Source organism: Ovis canadensis, chromosome 3 (assembly GCF_042477335.2).
Source record: "Ovis canadensis isolate MfBH-ARS-UI-01 breed Bighorn chromosome 3, ARS-UI_OviCan_v2, whole genome shotgun sequence".
NCBI lineage: Eukaryota > Metazoa > Chordata > Mammalia > Artiodactyla > Bovidae > Ovis > Ovis canadensis.
In genome coordinates, this window is record NC_091247.1 from 113,354,896 (window position 1) to 113,370,476 (window position 15,581).

At 33.1% G+C, this 15,581-nt stretch overlaps 1 protein-coding gene across 3 annotated transcripts in view; it reads right to left on the minus strand.

Moving 5' to 3' along the window:
• Nucleotides 1–15,581, minus strand: part of ZFC3H1 (zinc finger C3H1-type containing) — a 50,030-nt gene that overhangs the window by 20,647 nt on the left and 13,802 nt on the right. For 2 of the 3 annotated variants that reach the window (XM_069584005.1, XM_069584003.1), the window contains exons 3-16: nt 13,888–13,952; nt 11,234–11,432; nt 10,809–11,032; nt 9,378–9,501; nt 7,479–7,576; nt 5,935–6,144; nt 5,579–5,743; nt 4,331–4,468; nt 3,604–3,725; nt 3,057–3,206; nt 1,520–1,694; nt 1,150–1,281; nt 250–792; nt 55–164 (exon numbers count right to left, since the gene is read on the minus strand). In XM_069584005.1, coding sequence (XP_069440106.1) covers nt 55–164; nt 250–792; nt 1,150–1,281; nt 1,520–1,694; nt 3,057–3,206; nt 3,604–3,725; nt 4,331–4,468; nt 5,579–5,743; nt 5,935–6,144; nt 7,479–7,576; nt 9,378–9,501; nt 10,809–11,032; nt 11,234–11,432; nt 13,888–13,952 — 2,455 coding nt within the window. The remainder of the gene's footprint in view (nt 1–54; nt 165–249; nt 793–1,149; nt 1,282–1,519; nt 1,695–3,056; nt 3,207–3,603; nt 3,726–4,330; nt 4,469–5,578; nt 5,744–5,934; nt 6,145–7,478; nt 7,577–9,377; nt 9,502–10,808; nt 11,033–11,233; nt 11,433–13,887; nt 13,953–15,581) is intronic. The other variant, XM_069584004.1, reaches the window with a different exon arrangement.

Consider the following 15,581-nt stretch of genomic DNA (forward strand, 5'->3'; position numbering starts at 1 on the left):
TTAAGAACAAGGAGCAATCCTGAAACTCAAGCTTACTGAATCTTTTTTCTATACCTGTAAGATTTAAAAACTAGAAGGGGACTATGGTAGGGTCTAAATGGACATGGCTTCACTTCTGTTGTTTTACTCTGTGCTGTCACAAAATCCACATCCACAGAAATCTCCTGCAAAAGAAAACAGCAATTTCAAAAGGCAAATAAGGCTACGGTGAATTCTATATTTCATAAAGAATATGAAATGTTCGGTTACCTGACCATGCAAAACCTTGTCTGAAATGCCTGTGGTGGTTTTTAAAATCAGTTGTTTTAAGCTGTCAGCTTTTGAATATAATTTCTGCAATTCACCAATTTTTAACCCTAGAAAAAGTTCTGGTTTTTCTACTGTATTCTTCGTAGGTTTGTTTATACATTCTTTGTTAGGTGTATCGGTGTGCTTAAGGTTAGGTTTAGTAAAAGAATTGGATTCTAAGAAAGATCTTCTTCTTTCTCTGTTTGAACCAGACAGAATCTCATCATCAACATCATTTTCTTCAGTGTCCAGACTTAATTTATCTTGAGTCAGGTCATGAAGTGAGGGTTGAGGTAAAGAAAATTCAGGTTCTTCTTCCACAAGTGGAGCAATATTTTGTTGTTCCTTTGCTTTTAGGGCCCTGGCTTCTTTTAGTTTCTGAATTTTCAGGGCATATTCATATTCTAGCTTTTGTAACCGTCTTTTTTCCATAGCAATTAGTTCTGCTGAATGCCTTCTTGGACTTGATATTGGAGAATTGTCCAGTCTCATCATTTTGTTTGGCTGGGGGGAAAATGATATCAATACTTCATATTGCTATGATTTTATAAACAATTTTTGTTAAGATAATTGTGCTATCCCAACAATGCCAACATTATAAAACTAAGTCAATAACAAGAACAAAACAGTTTAACAAAAGCCTCCAACAGATTTGCTAATTTGTGGTGTATAAAAAACAAAAAATAAGAATAAAAAAATAAGCTTCCAAAAGTGTGGATGTCATTTAAAAACAAACCTTTAATCTTATTCTCTTTGAATACGCAGGGAAAAACCTTGAATTTTTCACGCATCTCTTACCCCCAAAAGAATTATTAAAACCTTCTCCTTTTCAAACATAAAATATTTCTACCAACAACTTACTCCAAGGCGATCTTGTTCCAGTTTACGTTTTCCTATTTCTTTACTAGCCACTGCCTTTGCCCTAGCAAGTTCTTCTCCATACTTCAGAGTCAAAGCTTTCTTAATTGTAATGCGTTGTTGAACTCTGTGAATCTGAAATAAAGGGTAATTCTGAAAATGTCAATCTTAGGAGAGGCAATATCTTCTTAAACATAATAGCTTTAGGGTATTCAACTGAAAATTAAAATGTGCTAACATTATGTCTCAATGAAGAACAATATATAGTTTATATATTTTGATGGCTTTGGTCTATGGGTTTATTAAAAATTTGGCCCATAAAAATGTGTAGTAAACATGAAACTACAATATTTGAATTAAAAAAGAACACTACCTGTTCCTGAAGCTTCTTCAGAAACATTCTGTTGACACTGAGAATTTTCTCTGTTGCCTGAAGCTGCTCTGTAAGTTTTGTAATTTTTGTTTCAGCATTTCGAACAGATTCTTTCTTCTTAGCTTCTTGCTGTACTAGATTCTTTAAAACAGATTCATCTTTCATCAAGAGAATCCTAATTGGGAAATAAAATTATTAATGTTTTTCTAAACTAGTGAACTAACATCATCAGAATAAAAAACTTACAAAGTAATACCTCATTTTTAAAATTATGTTCATGATACAGAGAGGTAAATATTTAAAAGGATAAATATTTTCATATTCATCAATCACGAAAGTATTCAGATACACACTGCTAAATTTTATGAAAGCAACTAAGGGTTAATCTTTTCCTGGTTCCACCATTTGGTTTGTGGGATTTTAGTTCCACATCCAAAGCAGATATTGAACCTGGGCCCTCAGGAATGAAAAGCACAGAGTTCTAACCACTGGACCACCAGAGAATTTACAAGTCTGAGTAATGTGAATATAGCTGAAAAGCTATCAACAGTAAATTTCAACATAGCCCTAAATAACTCATGAAAAACCAGGACTTAAGACAGAAAATCCTCACATTGGTTTCATTTCTAATGTTCCTAATAAACACACAAATAAACATCTAGTAAACATAAATAAGCACATTTAATTAACTTACAAGTGTGAACTTAAGAAGTATAAATCAGGACAGAACCAATTTATGGATAAAGATTTCCATCTTTTCAACTACTGAATATTATGCTAAAAAAAAAAAAGCATCTTTCCCAGAAAGATACCATATTTCAAACAGTCACAACAACTGACATCTAGAATGAATCATAAAGACAGAGGATATGTGATACGTAATAAAGAGGATGGGGAATAGCAAGAATTTTTTAAAATCTTTTCATTTGTTATGAAAGTTATTAAAGAAACAGAATCTAAATGAATTTATTTTAATTTCCTTTAAAATATACATATACATACCATTTCCTTAAAGATTTATGGTCACCACAGTATTTCATCTATGAGCCTTAATACGTCTTAGTATTACTGCATATAACACTCTGGATACGTCTTAAGGTTATTGCATACCATGGTTTTTATAATAACACAATATTTGACTATGTGTCTTACTGAACATACTAAGCAATGACTTATTCCAAACAATTAAGTCTACCTTTAACAATAAAAATATGCTTCTAGTAAAGGTATTTCTAAAAACATGCCAGAGGTTTTAAAGAAAATTCCAAAACAAAGAGTTTCATTTTAGCAATGAATAGGCCATACATAAATCTAAAGAAAACTCTTTTGAAGTCTTGGTATTTTTGTTTAAATATTAATACTATTACTTTATGTACTGTAAATGGACAATTCCACAAAATGATAGCCTCTCTAGGTCTACCAAGTATGAAAGGCTGAGTAATCATACAGTGTACTTATTATTGACACAGCACAAAAATACATCCTTCTGATGTAGAACATTTTGATACATGCAGTATAACCAGATAATGAGACTTACCTATGTTTTTTAAGCTTTGCTTCTGCATCTGTAACCTGCTTAGTAACCAATGCTATCCTGCCAATCCCGTCAATTTCTACATCAGAGTTTGCTGGGGATGATGAGCTTGTCTTCAGTTGATCTGATTTAATCAAACGCTGTTTCTCACGACTAAAATAATCAATAAAGGTTGATAAATTATTCCCTGAAAAACTTAAATTATTCTTTAAAGGTGTATTCCTTTTCATAAAATAATGTAAAAATATTAAGCGACTAACACTGACTAATAACAGCGATGACCAATACGCACGCAAAGCTGGCAGTGTAGTCAGTTCTCCTTATAACAGCAGTTATCTATTTCTAGGCTGTCTATCTCAGTGCATTACTCACTGCATTCAGGTTTATAGATAATCATCTGGCTCCCCCTTCTGTGCAACTTATAAAAACATTAACTCTTCATCTTGGATAAAAACATCATTTTCATTTCCCAATGCCAATAAACTCTATCCAGACTAAGTGTTGCAAACAGCACACACCTTTAAAGCACACTACATAAAATACTGCTTACTTGGCGATCTCTTCCTTTAATAATCGATACTCAATCTTCTTTTCTTCAGGCAGAGCTTCAGGTGTTCGCATGGGATCATTCTCTTTTTCAGATTTTGGGGGTACTTTCGGTTTCGAAGCTTGCTAGAAAACATTTGAAGTCAACCATATCAAAAACTTTCACAACCTCAACTTAGATCTATATTTTAGGTCATCCAGTACACATTATATATTTAGAAATAAATATCTTCATCATTATTTTCTATTCCTTTCAAAAAAAAAAAAAACAATGCTGGCCTTTAACCACCAGTTTACTGTACAATCCACTAAGCAGTCAAGACCTATGGTTTAAAAATAACTGAACTATTTCATATCTAAACAAACGCTGCTATTACAAATAGGGACAAAAGCTGTACTTACATCACACACTTCAGTAAAACTATTTTCTGGTAATATAACACAACTGCAAACCAATAAATTTCCTTAGTACAGAGGACAATTATGCACACTATTTTACTATTTTGAAAGAAGGATTAGTCTGGAGACAAAAGGGGTTTTTAAATAGTTAAATCTACCTAAATTTATACACACTTCATTATATAAACTCAATAATACAAGTACAAAAAATATTTTCATAAATTCAATATATTAAAAAATCTAAACCTCCAAAGTCTAGTTTTTAGGAAAAATAAGCAAATTTTAGTAATTCTCAATAAATCTTTCCATCTTTCATTACTGCACTTAATTACCTCAGCAGTTCGTCTTGCTTCTTTAATCATAGACTCCAATCCACCAAAAACACTATTAGTTGACTTGGATGCCTCTCCATCAGATTCACTATCATCGGAATCATTTAGTGTTACGACCACTGATTTATGCTTTGGAAGCTGCAAAGCCAATATATTTGTTATTCTTGACAACGAATGTATCATTATCCTTTCTTAGCTCTACCACAATTAGCTTCACAACACTGAACAAGTCACTTTATCTCTATGAATTTAAATTCATAAAAATAATCGGTTTCAAGCAGACAGTCTATGGTTCCTTCTGTTTATATTGCGTTAATTGACCAACTTTGTCCCACTCTACAGATACACAAAAACATAAAAGATTCTATATTTTACTGATATACCAAAAACTTAAAATAGTCTATATTCTATATACTAAAATGAAATATTCTAGATACTACTATCATCATTTTTTTCATTAAGTTTTATTTTAATCAACTTTCTATAAAGAAACATAACACAATCTAGACTAACTTTTTAAAGTCAGAGAAAAAATAGTAATTCCACATTATTACTAATAAAACTTTATGGCTTTCATGTGTATATAGAGGACATACAGAGGATATTTCTACATAACAGAGGCAAGATTTCAACTTGGCTTTGCTTCATTTATTTTACGCACACATGCATACTAAGTCGCTTCAGTCGTCTCCGACTCTGTGCGACCCCATGGACAGTAGCCCACCAGACTCCTCTGTCCACAGGATTCTCTAGGCAAGACTACTCGAGTGGGTTGTCATTTCCTTCTCCACATTTATTTCAGTCATTAGAAAACAAAGTAGAAAGAAACTGTCATTTCAAGCTCCTTAACAAACAGTGAAAAACATTATAAATTCTTCCATTATAGTACAGTCATTAACTGAAAAAATATGAGCAAAGATAGATAAAACTATATATATATATATATAATTTGCTAAAACCGACTCTAGAATAGATGAAAAATCTAAAAGGACCAATTCATATAAAACAAAAGTTGAGGAAATGGCAGGGCAAAGAATACCCCTCAGATGAAAATAATGCTTTCCCAAAAATATTATCATAAATTCCACCAGTTTTCAAGTGAAAAAGCTGCTCCCGTTTCACTATTAATAAATAAAAATAAGTATGTTTGTATATAATAAACTAGAGGCAGGGAACAGGACAGCAAAACTGCATAAACTTTCCACAAGATATGTAAGTAAGAGTAGGGACTAATTATTTTGTTTTTACCGAGATCACAGTTCGTGGAAGACGAGGTCCTCTGTGAAACTTTGGGTTTTGTATCCTAGGCTGAGACACTGTATTAATACTGACTATGGACAGATTGCTTCTTGGCATAGGCTGTGAATTGTTTAGAACTGGAGGTGATGGTGGGTCACTATTACTGGATGTTTCCTAAAGAAGGAAAAGACAGATATGAAGCCATTTTAAATAAAATTCCTGTCATCTTTAAAGGTATTGAACAAATTAGTTAACCAACTTATCCCTACTTTACTGAAAAGCCCAATAAATCCCAAACTAGCAGAGTAGCCCTACCTAAAACTAAGCTCAACAGCACCACCTAGAGGTTCAGGTACCTAAATTACCTCTGGCTTGAAAGCTCTTTTATTCGCTAGAGATTTAAGTAGCTCTTCTCGAAGCAGCATCTCCTCCTCTTCTTCCTCATCTGCAAAAGGCGGCTTTGGAGGTTGTTCTGGATCTTCAGGTGGAAGAGGTGGTAAAGGTGGTAGAGGAGGTAGAGGGTCAAGAGAAACACACAAGCCTTCCACATAAGGCTGGCTCAGAGGTGGTACAGACTAGCCATTTTTTTTTAAAAAAAAGAAGAAATAATAATTACCATGCAAATTTTACTCATTCCAAGCATTTATTGCTATAGCAATATCAAATTAGAAAAAGGTAAACATCAGGTTATTACTTTACTGTAAGAATAAGTGAACTAAATATACTGGAAATCTCAAAACTAACCCAAATTCAATATTCAGCCAAGAAAAACTATAATTTTTACAAAAAGTTAAAATCAACTATAATTTAATTTATGAACTTCATGATAGAGAAATCAAATTTTATAGGATCTATCTCTCTAGATGACTACCTGAAAACAGATATTTAAGTAAAAATTAAAAATTAGGAACCAAAGGGATTCTGGATGGGAACAGTCTAGAGTATATCAAGAATTAAATGTGAGAAATCACCACCACTACCCTCATAAAATCCTTGTGAAATGGCTTTTTAGAGAGCATCTGTAAAGATAGTTGATTTTACCCAAATCCCTGCATTTGCACACATTTTTGCTCCAAAGACCTTCTAATATTTCTCTTGGCACTTAAAACGATTCAAGGAAGGAAGAAAAATGTTTCTCTCACTCTCTACTCTAATATTCCCCTCATCTTAAACCTCCCAGGAAGACACCAGGTTTCTGCCTAGCACCTGTAAAACAGCAAAGTTCCTACTAACCATTAAGAGAGAACCAGTGTGAGCTCCAGGTTCTCTCAATCTAGAGAAAACTTACAAATCACTTTGTGATTCCCCCACTTTCTTTTTTCTTTTTTTAACAGGGGACTGGCAGTTCTTTCAAAAGTAGGTTGAAAAGAAATTAACTTTTAACTAGTCAATGCTTTTCCTTTACTGAATTTTCAAATTAAAAACAACTATATAATCAAAAGATGAAAAACAAAAAAGCTTCTAGAAGCACCTTCAGTTCAATCACTCAGTCGTGTCTGACTCTTTGCGACCCCATGAACTGCAGCACGCCAGGCCTCCCTGTCCATCACCAACTCCTGGAGTTCACTCAAACTCACACTTAAATCCCAATTACCCTCTAAAAAAATCCAAATAGATAATTCTTATTCTGCTTAAGAATACATTTTCTGAGGAGCAAAAATAAAGAAGGAAACATGCTAAATATTGAAAGAAAGTCCAACATGAGACTAAAAATTAGCTATGAAAAAAATCTACCAGATCAATAGCCTGCCATTAACTAATATACCATAGATTTCATAGCTATTAATTCTGGCAAGCAGACTTTATGCTCTCAAACTTAACTATTAACTACATGCCAGCTTTTCAAAACAAGTTAGAAAAGACACAAGCCAACAAAACTTTCTTAGAAATCATACCAATCCTCACTTACAGAAACCTGAGGTGGTGGAGGCAAAGAAATAGATGGTGCTGGAGAAAAATACCCCAATGAACATTCAGAGAAGAATGGTGGTTGTACTGGTGAAGGAGCTGTTAAAAAAATTTTTATAGGAGTTTAATAACATATATTCAACAGGAATATACTAAATTTATACTATTTTTGAAGACATACAACTACATCTAAGTAAAATACAAGTGAGACTGTATTAATCTCCAATAAAATACTTAACCTCCATGAGACTACCTCTGCCTATTTATAATTAGTCTCATATCACTATAAAGTTAGCCATCCACTTAAGCTGATATTTAGTCCCTCGAAAACTTTTCTATCTTGTTCTACTTTTCACCTACTTGTGGTAAAAGGGAATAAAGCAGGAAAGGCTTTTATCACTTTTGGAGAAAAAAAAAAAACATACTTTTTAAGAAATAATAAAACAAAAAATTTCCCTGAATCTCTCAAAGTATCATAACCAAAGGAAAACAGTGATGTGACTCCATTCCTCCCTTAATGTGAAGAAAAGTGAGGAAATGGACAATCTAAATTGAAGAGAAAGCAAAAAGAACTAGGAATGAAAATAATTACCTATTGCATTTAACATTAAAGTATACATTTTTTTCCAGATTTAGTAATTCTGAAATAGTTACTGATGCATCTCAGTTAAATTGTTAGCATTTTTCCCCTGGTAGCAGATAAAAATAACTGCTTATTTTACCTTCAGTGGTTTCTTTAGACTCACTGAAATCTGACAGATTTGAAGATTACTCTTGCTACCTCTAAACTATGTAACCTTTAGGAGAACTTAATTATTTCTTCGTTGCCCCAGCTGTCTTTCAAGTCAATATAAGTATTAACCACATGACTTACATGGAGCTGATTTGTGACCCAAATGATGCCATTTGATTATATTTTTTATATTATTTTTTTACAAAATTCTTCTAAAGGGTAAATCATAAAATTATTGCAGAGTAATAATAATGTCAATATTTGAGAACTACAATGAATCATTTTCAAGAACTTAGAAATAATTAAAGGCTGACCAAAGAGAATTATGACATGAAAATACAAGACTATTAAATGTGAACCTAAACATTATAACCTGAAAATGAGCTTTTGCTAAACATTATCAAATCATATAGATTCTGCCTTCTCTCTAGACACACTAAAGTAGAATTCTAGTTTCATTAGGTCTCACAATACAACCACTGGAAGAAAAACACTAATCATATGACCTTGCAAGTAAGTATTCTAGTTTCTAGAACGCTAACAGCATTCTGTTGTCTGCTGCATTCTTATGTGTTTTAATTAGTAAGAGGATAGGTCCCTCACAGTCCATTACTCCTGAAAACCAACTAAATCAAGTCTCTAACTCTCAAGGATGGCCACATCCTAAACTGTGCACTCTGACTAAGGTATAGCCCTAACAGTTATAATCAGCTGATCATAAAGCACCACTAGTATCACTTTCCATCTCTCTATTCCTACAAAGTATCATCAGCAAAAGGAGAAAAGAAGCCTGAACAAAAGAAAGATTTCTTTTTTTGACTAAAATGAAGAATGCCTTAGACATAAAGATATTTAAAAATAAAGAAAGATTTGTTCATTTGTTTTTTAAAGCAGTGTTCTCGCCTTTCCCACAATATTCACTTCTTAGATCAAACAGTTAACAGCAGAATACTGCCTTTTTTTATTAAAATACTATACAGGAAGAAATACTAGAAAATAAAGGTTAATACTACAGTTTGAGGTTTGCTTTTGAAGTATTTAAACACTTTGGTTGTACAACCTACCAGCAAATTCATTATACATTTCTTTCAATGTTTTGGGTAGCTTCTTGACCATTTTCTACTTAATAACTGTGAATGTACAAATATTTTAAGTTTTAGCTCATACCTGGAGAATTGGTTTCACTATCTGTATCCATAGCAACTTCTTCATAGTTATCATATTGATAAATGCCTCCTCCACTATCAGTAGCTTGCTTATCTAAGGATCGTCTCAGGTCAGGATCTGAAGACTAATTATACAAGATTTATTTTTAGTTTCACAACATTTTCTATCTTAGTCTATTCTTAGGCTCAAAATTATAAAACAATTAATAGTTATCTTTTACATAGAACAGTATCAAAAATCATGATGATCCAGTTAGAACTATCACATCTGATTTGGGAAATTCAGTATACATGATAGGTACATTGTGGCTGACATTTTATAACTGTCAGACAGAAAATGAAGCTAGAAAGTACTACATGTACAGATGAAATCCCCCAGTGAGCTGAGCCACTAAATAATCAGCTATTCCTCTAGAAAGTAAGATGACACCAAGATCAGAAATACTAATGGTCTCTCTCTGCAAATTAAGAAATCAGATAAATGAATTCAAGTTTTATGTAATCAAGCTTTATTTAGAATATTGCCTGAATAATCCATTAACATTTCAGTTACGAATAAATTAATGATAACTGAAAACTAGAAACTCTTGGTCATATGCTTGTATGATGTTTTCTTTTTTTTCACTTCTTACAATCTCCACTCAGAGACAGTTTATAAGAATTTTAAAATTAGCAAAACCTATCCAAATGGATACAAATAATGTACAATACTTTTCTATAATAAGATTTCATCAAAGCACTTTTCAGAAGCTCACAGTATGAATAGTTATAAATTCCTTACTTAAACAAATCTAACCCTTGACTCCCTACAATTAAAGAGCTCTTACTCTTTAATATTCCTCTATTCTTTAGTATCAATAATACCCTTGCAAGTATAGTCTCAAAGCTCAGAATTCTGAAATTTGTCACTACTAATAGCACCAGATCAATATTAAATCTCCAGTTTACTTCCTGACACCAGCCATAAAAGGCAATGACTCATCCAGTCATTATCAATGACTTATACATAATAAGGTTCACAAATGCTTGATGATTTAACTTTCTTATAAATAGTCCATATCGACTAATTATGATACATTTCTAATTCTACATTACTAAACAATGGGAAACTAAAAGGGAATAATAATTTTAAGAATAAGTCCTCACTGCAACTCAGGAATGCTTCTTTCTTCTAAATAGAAAAGGACACAAAAGCCAAAGAGAAGTTTTTCTAAACATAATTTTAGTCTATTTCTAGCATCTATAACTATAAAAACAATTCATTCTCAATTATAACCTATCTTCCCTTCTTCCCAAAGGAATTATTTATACATAACAAGCTTTATCTAACAAAAGAACTTAATACTTTTTCCTAGTTGACTGAATTTATGAGCTAATACAAGGATATTCAAATTTAGGTAATACTTTGATTTTGTATTTTTGAACTCCTTACTTTACTCCTTGATCTCCTCTTTCCACCAACCAATTTCATAAATCGATTGTACTGTTCTTCCTGATTTGAGAGATCTCGAATTTTTCTGATTTCTTCTTCTCTTTTCCTTCTCTCTTCTTCTTCAGCTTGCTTACGCTGATCCTCTTCTTTCTGTCTTTCCTGTTCTTTTTGCTGTTGTAGTTTCTTCCACGCCTTTGTTTGCTGCTTCCTCAATGCTTGTTTAGCTTTAAAAAATATAGAAACATCAGCATCAGTTAGAATTTTCAAGAAGATAGAGAAAACAAAGCTTTAATAACTATTTTAATTATTAAGTTCTATTTATACAGGACTGTCTTTTATTCCCCAACTCAAAACTTTCTGAATTAAAACCTAGAAACTATACTGATATAGGAAATCAATTAAAAGAGTTTAATAGAAATGATCACCTGTAGTGCTAACTTTTTTGGCTGAATGTGTTTTCGTACTGGTTTTAACTTTTTGCTGTACAGTTTTCGTCTTAGTCAACTTTTCTTTACTTTCTTTCATCACCTGCTGTTCTTTCTGTTGCCATTTTTTACTGGCTGACTGAAGAGCCAAGAGACGAAGCTGCAGTTCAGATAACTCCTCTTCATCTTCACCAAGCTTCTTTAACAAAAGAAATAGTTGCCATTTTAAAATTCTACTATTTGACTTTAGACATATTACCAAGTCAAAGCTGCTATAAGATCACAATTTAAAGTTAATTTTAAGGCAAATACTTAAATGGTAAATACAAATAAAATAAGGAAACTGAATAGTTACCATAGCCCTATACTCTAATTCAGTTCCTATAATACAAACTGAAAATCAATCTGTAGAAGGTATATGTATATATGAGAAGGGTTAGAGGGGGAGGGTACAGCTGATGAAAAAAAGTTTGAGATTGGAATTTAACTGCTTCCCAAACAAGAATAGAAATCTGACGGCAGTGAATGCAAGAAGAAATTAACCCAGGGGAAGTAACGACCAAAGAACAAAGTGGTTCCATAATCATGGGTGTTTACTAGCCTTACAAGTACTACGCAGAACAGGTACAGTGAAATGTCAAGATTCAAATTTGCAAACTTTTAAAAATATATTTTATAACTCTTCAAATCAGTTTTGAAAGAAAAAATACATAAAGATTTGCTTATATTTGAGCATTCCATGTTCTAAAGGTACAGATATTTATCTGGTACTGACAATATTTTTAACACCCAAGACTTCTTCAGGGAAGCTAAAACAGGGAAACAGGTTAGGAATAAATATTTGAGAACTTTTTTCTAATTGAAATAACCTTTATTTTTTCACTGTATTTCTTTTAGGTTAGTTTTAAAAATTATCTATTCTGTACATTTTAGCTAAAATGTAACAGAAAATGTCAGGCAACCTAAGCAAGAGTGTTAGACTGAAGTCCATGAGACTTTGGAGGGAGGGCAATAAGGGGGTCCTTTGGCATCCCCACTCCTTGAAGTTCAACACAAGGCTGTGCATGTTTCTCCCTTATGTGTATAAATAGAAAAGGAGGAGAAACTAAAAAGAGGCAAAGACTCAAAAAAGTTAAGGCTCACTTATCTAGTAAGTGAACTGTAATTATACTTTTAAAATCAAATTAAATTATTTAATTCTTAAACATAAAACAGTAGAGTCTTATCCAGTGGTTTAACCTTCTACAGACTATCATAAACCCCTAACTGTACTACCATCACATATTTCGGTAGTTCAGTTTACCCAAACCAGGATATAGTTACTCTTTGCTTTCTTGGGAAATATATGTAAAAAATGAGCTGAAAAATTATCGAGTCTTTTTTACTCTAAGTCATTTAAACATCAAATTCTACTGCTTGGTACTGAAGATCTAGAGTCATGCTATCAAAAAAAATGGAACCAGTAAGTCATGTGTGGCTATTTAACTAAATTTCAATGAAAACTTTAGTTTCGCAGCCACAGTAGTCACATTCCAAATACTTAATAGGCACATGTGGTTCATAGCTACCATACTGGAGGGTACATATAGAACATTTCCATTATTATAGAAAATTCTATTGGCCAGTGCTGATCCAGAGTTTAACTAAAATAAAACTATCATTACTGTTCCACAGAGACCTAAAAGTCTTTGATTATCTTTTGTTACTTGTCCTTTTGGAATGAAAAAGACCACTGATGCTGTCACTCAAAGCAGCTACTTCATCAGTAAGAAGAGTACTGAGGCTCATTCAAACTCCTTGCTCTGATATCTAATTCTTATAAAACTTTAAGCAAGTCAGTTAATCTACACATCTGAACTTTAGTTCTTCTGTAAGAGATAATGTCAACCTACCTTATATTGTTAGGATATTCAAAACCACATATACATATATGCATGCATGCCTGTGGGTATATCTGTTATTTTATCATCCTCAAATTCAAGACCATCTCTTTCCTAAAACTTCTAAGCTGTTTTCATCATTTCATTTCAATTTACTCATAGAAAGAAACTGAAATCTTAAAAGAAGAAACCGAAGGTATTTCAGATATCTAATTCAGCAAACAAAAGGCTTGGCCCAGTGAATACTTATTAAATGTCAAACACAGTGCTTGATGCTCTTGCACTTTACCCTGCTGAACCTCACAACAATCCAGAGAACAGATGACATTAAACTCATTTTGTAGAAAGAAAACAGAAGCAAGCAAAGCCTAAGCAGCTAACACAAGATCACCCAGCTATTAAGAGGAACTAGAACTGGACACCAGGTCAAGGTGTAATTTCAAAGCTTTCTCACACAGCATAATCCTTCAAAATAAAGAAAAGAAAATGTCTGGAAGAAAATTAGAAGTTTCAAAAAACAAGCAGAAAGTTCATCTATAGATACATATAGCATTTCAATTAAATATGCTAATTAAATCCAGTGGAGATATTGATATTCCAAGATCTCTCTCCAGATTTTATCTTTAAGGCTTATATCCAAATGGAGGTACAGCAATGATTGAAAGAAAAAAAAAAAGTGAAAACAAGACAGAACTTTCCATTCAAGAGAACAGAGTAAAGCAAAACAAGAATCAGTCTTACAGAGATATCCAATCCCACAAAGCATTATCTTACCTTTTCAGATAGAATATCTGAGGCACTAATTCTTCTGGTTAAATTTTGTTCCTTATCTTCTAATCCTTTAAAATAAAACAGCATACTTTGAATGCTTTAAAAGACTGCTTCAATCAATTTAAAATAAAATGCTATGTGACATTTATACTAGTAATTATTTTTAAAGGTCTCAATAAAGGGTTTCATTTTCTCAATTTCTCAACCAAAAGGAAAGAATGTTGCCAGAATGAAAATCTGAAAAAACTTTCCATATCAGCTTCATTTCTGAAAGTTACAAAGGCAAAAATAATTCAAAACATTAAAATATAAATTAAAACTGCACTATGAAAAAAATGACTTCTGAATTAAAAGCAATTATTTCAAATAAGAACAGAATTTAGAGTAGACAGGCAAAAAACAAAGCTTCCTTACTAAATAGATAATACATAAAAAAGAATATGTGATGATTAATTCAGACCTTTGAAGCTGAAATGAATTCAATCATTTAGAGATAGTATTGATTTATTAAAGAAATGTCCTCAGGACTTCTCTGGCGGCCAAACTGTACTAAAAAAAAAAGGGGGGGGGGGGGCAGAAGAAGAAATGTTCTCTACTTATCCAGAAAAGTATTTGCAGAAGTAGATTAGATGACAACAAAATTAAGTCCATCCACACATTTTCCAGAATTCTAGCCTTGGACCTGTATTTCTGATAAAGTTATTACAAAATCTTACTTATATATTATCTAATCTGGACTCCCCTGGTGGCTCAGTGCTAAAGAATCCACCTGCAAATGCAGGAGATGCAGGTTCGGCTTCCCAGGGCTTGGGAAGATCCCCTGAGAAGGAAACGGCAACCCACTCCACTATTCTCACTTGGGAAAACCCATAGACAGAGGAGCCTGGGGGGCTACAGTCTGGGGTTGCAGAGTCAGAGATGACTTAGCAACTAAACAACGATATTACCTCCTCTATGACAGCTCTACAAATCACACAGTAAAGTTATAGTACCTTCGTAACAGTAGAGAGACTCTTTCATAAGCTAAAACAGATTAAGTTAAAAACTAAAAAAATCTCTCAAGATGACACAACTGGGTTTGCAAAGCTACGATTCAAACGAAGACTAAACTCCAAGCCTAGGTTTTTTTCCGTAATACCACTGCCAGTATTTCAAATATCTTAACTTGACTGCTTAAGATCTACTGGTAAAAGAATAGGCAACTTATTCAACATGTAGAATTAATCAACTACCCTAAAAAAGTAAATGGAAGGCAGCCACCAAACTTTGAGTTAGGTCAGTTCTGCCATATTACTTGTTTTGGAAATACGAATTTGTTGCAACATGATTGCCATATCAGAAAATAATCTGAGGACAATACAAACTTCACATTTGCTTACGTGCAGTGTGTGTCCAAGAAGCACTGTAAGAATGCGGAAAGCCACACCCAGCTGATCCTAGTAGGAGCCATGCAGGAACATAGAAACCCCACAGGCCTTGAGCCATCTTCAGCTCTTCAGCCCACTGTACACACGCACATATGTGATGAGTCACACGCAGCCCCAGCTGGTGTTACAGTTCACTGTCCAGTTTCAACAACCTCCCTCGCTCTACTCCCAGTAGCTTGTAAGCAGAGCTGCTTCCACTTGTAGCTTGTAGGCTGCTTCCAAAAGCACATTTTAGGTCTTTTTCAAGGTAAAGTGACATTATAGTACTTC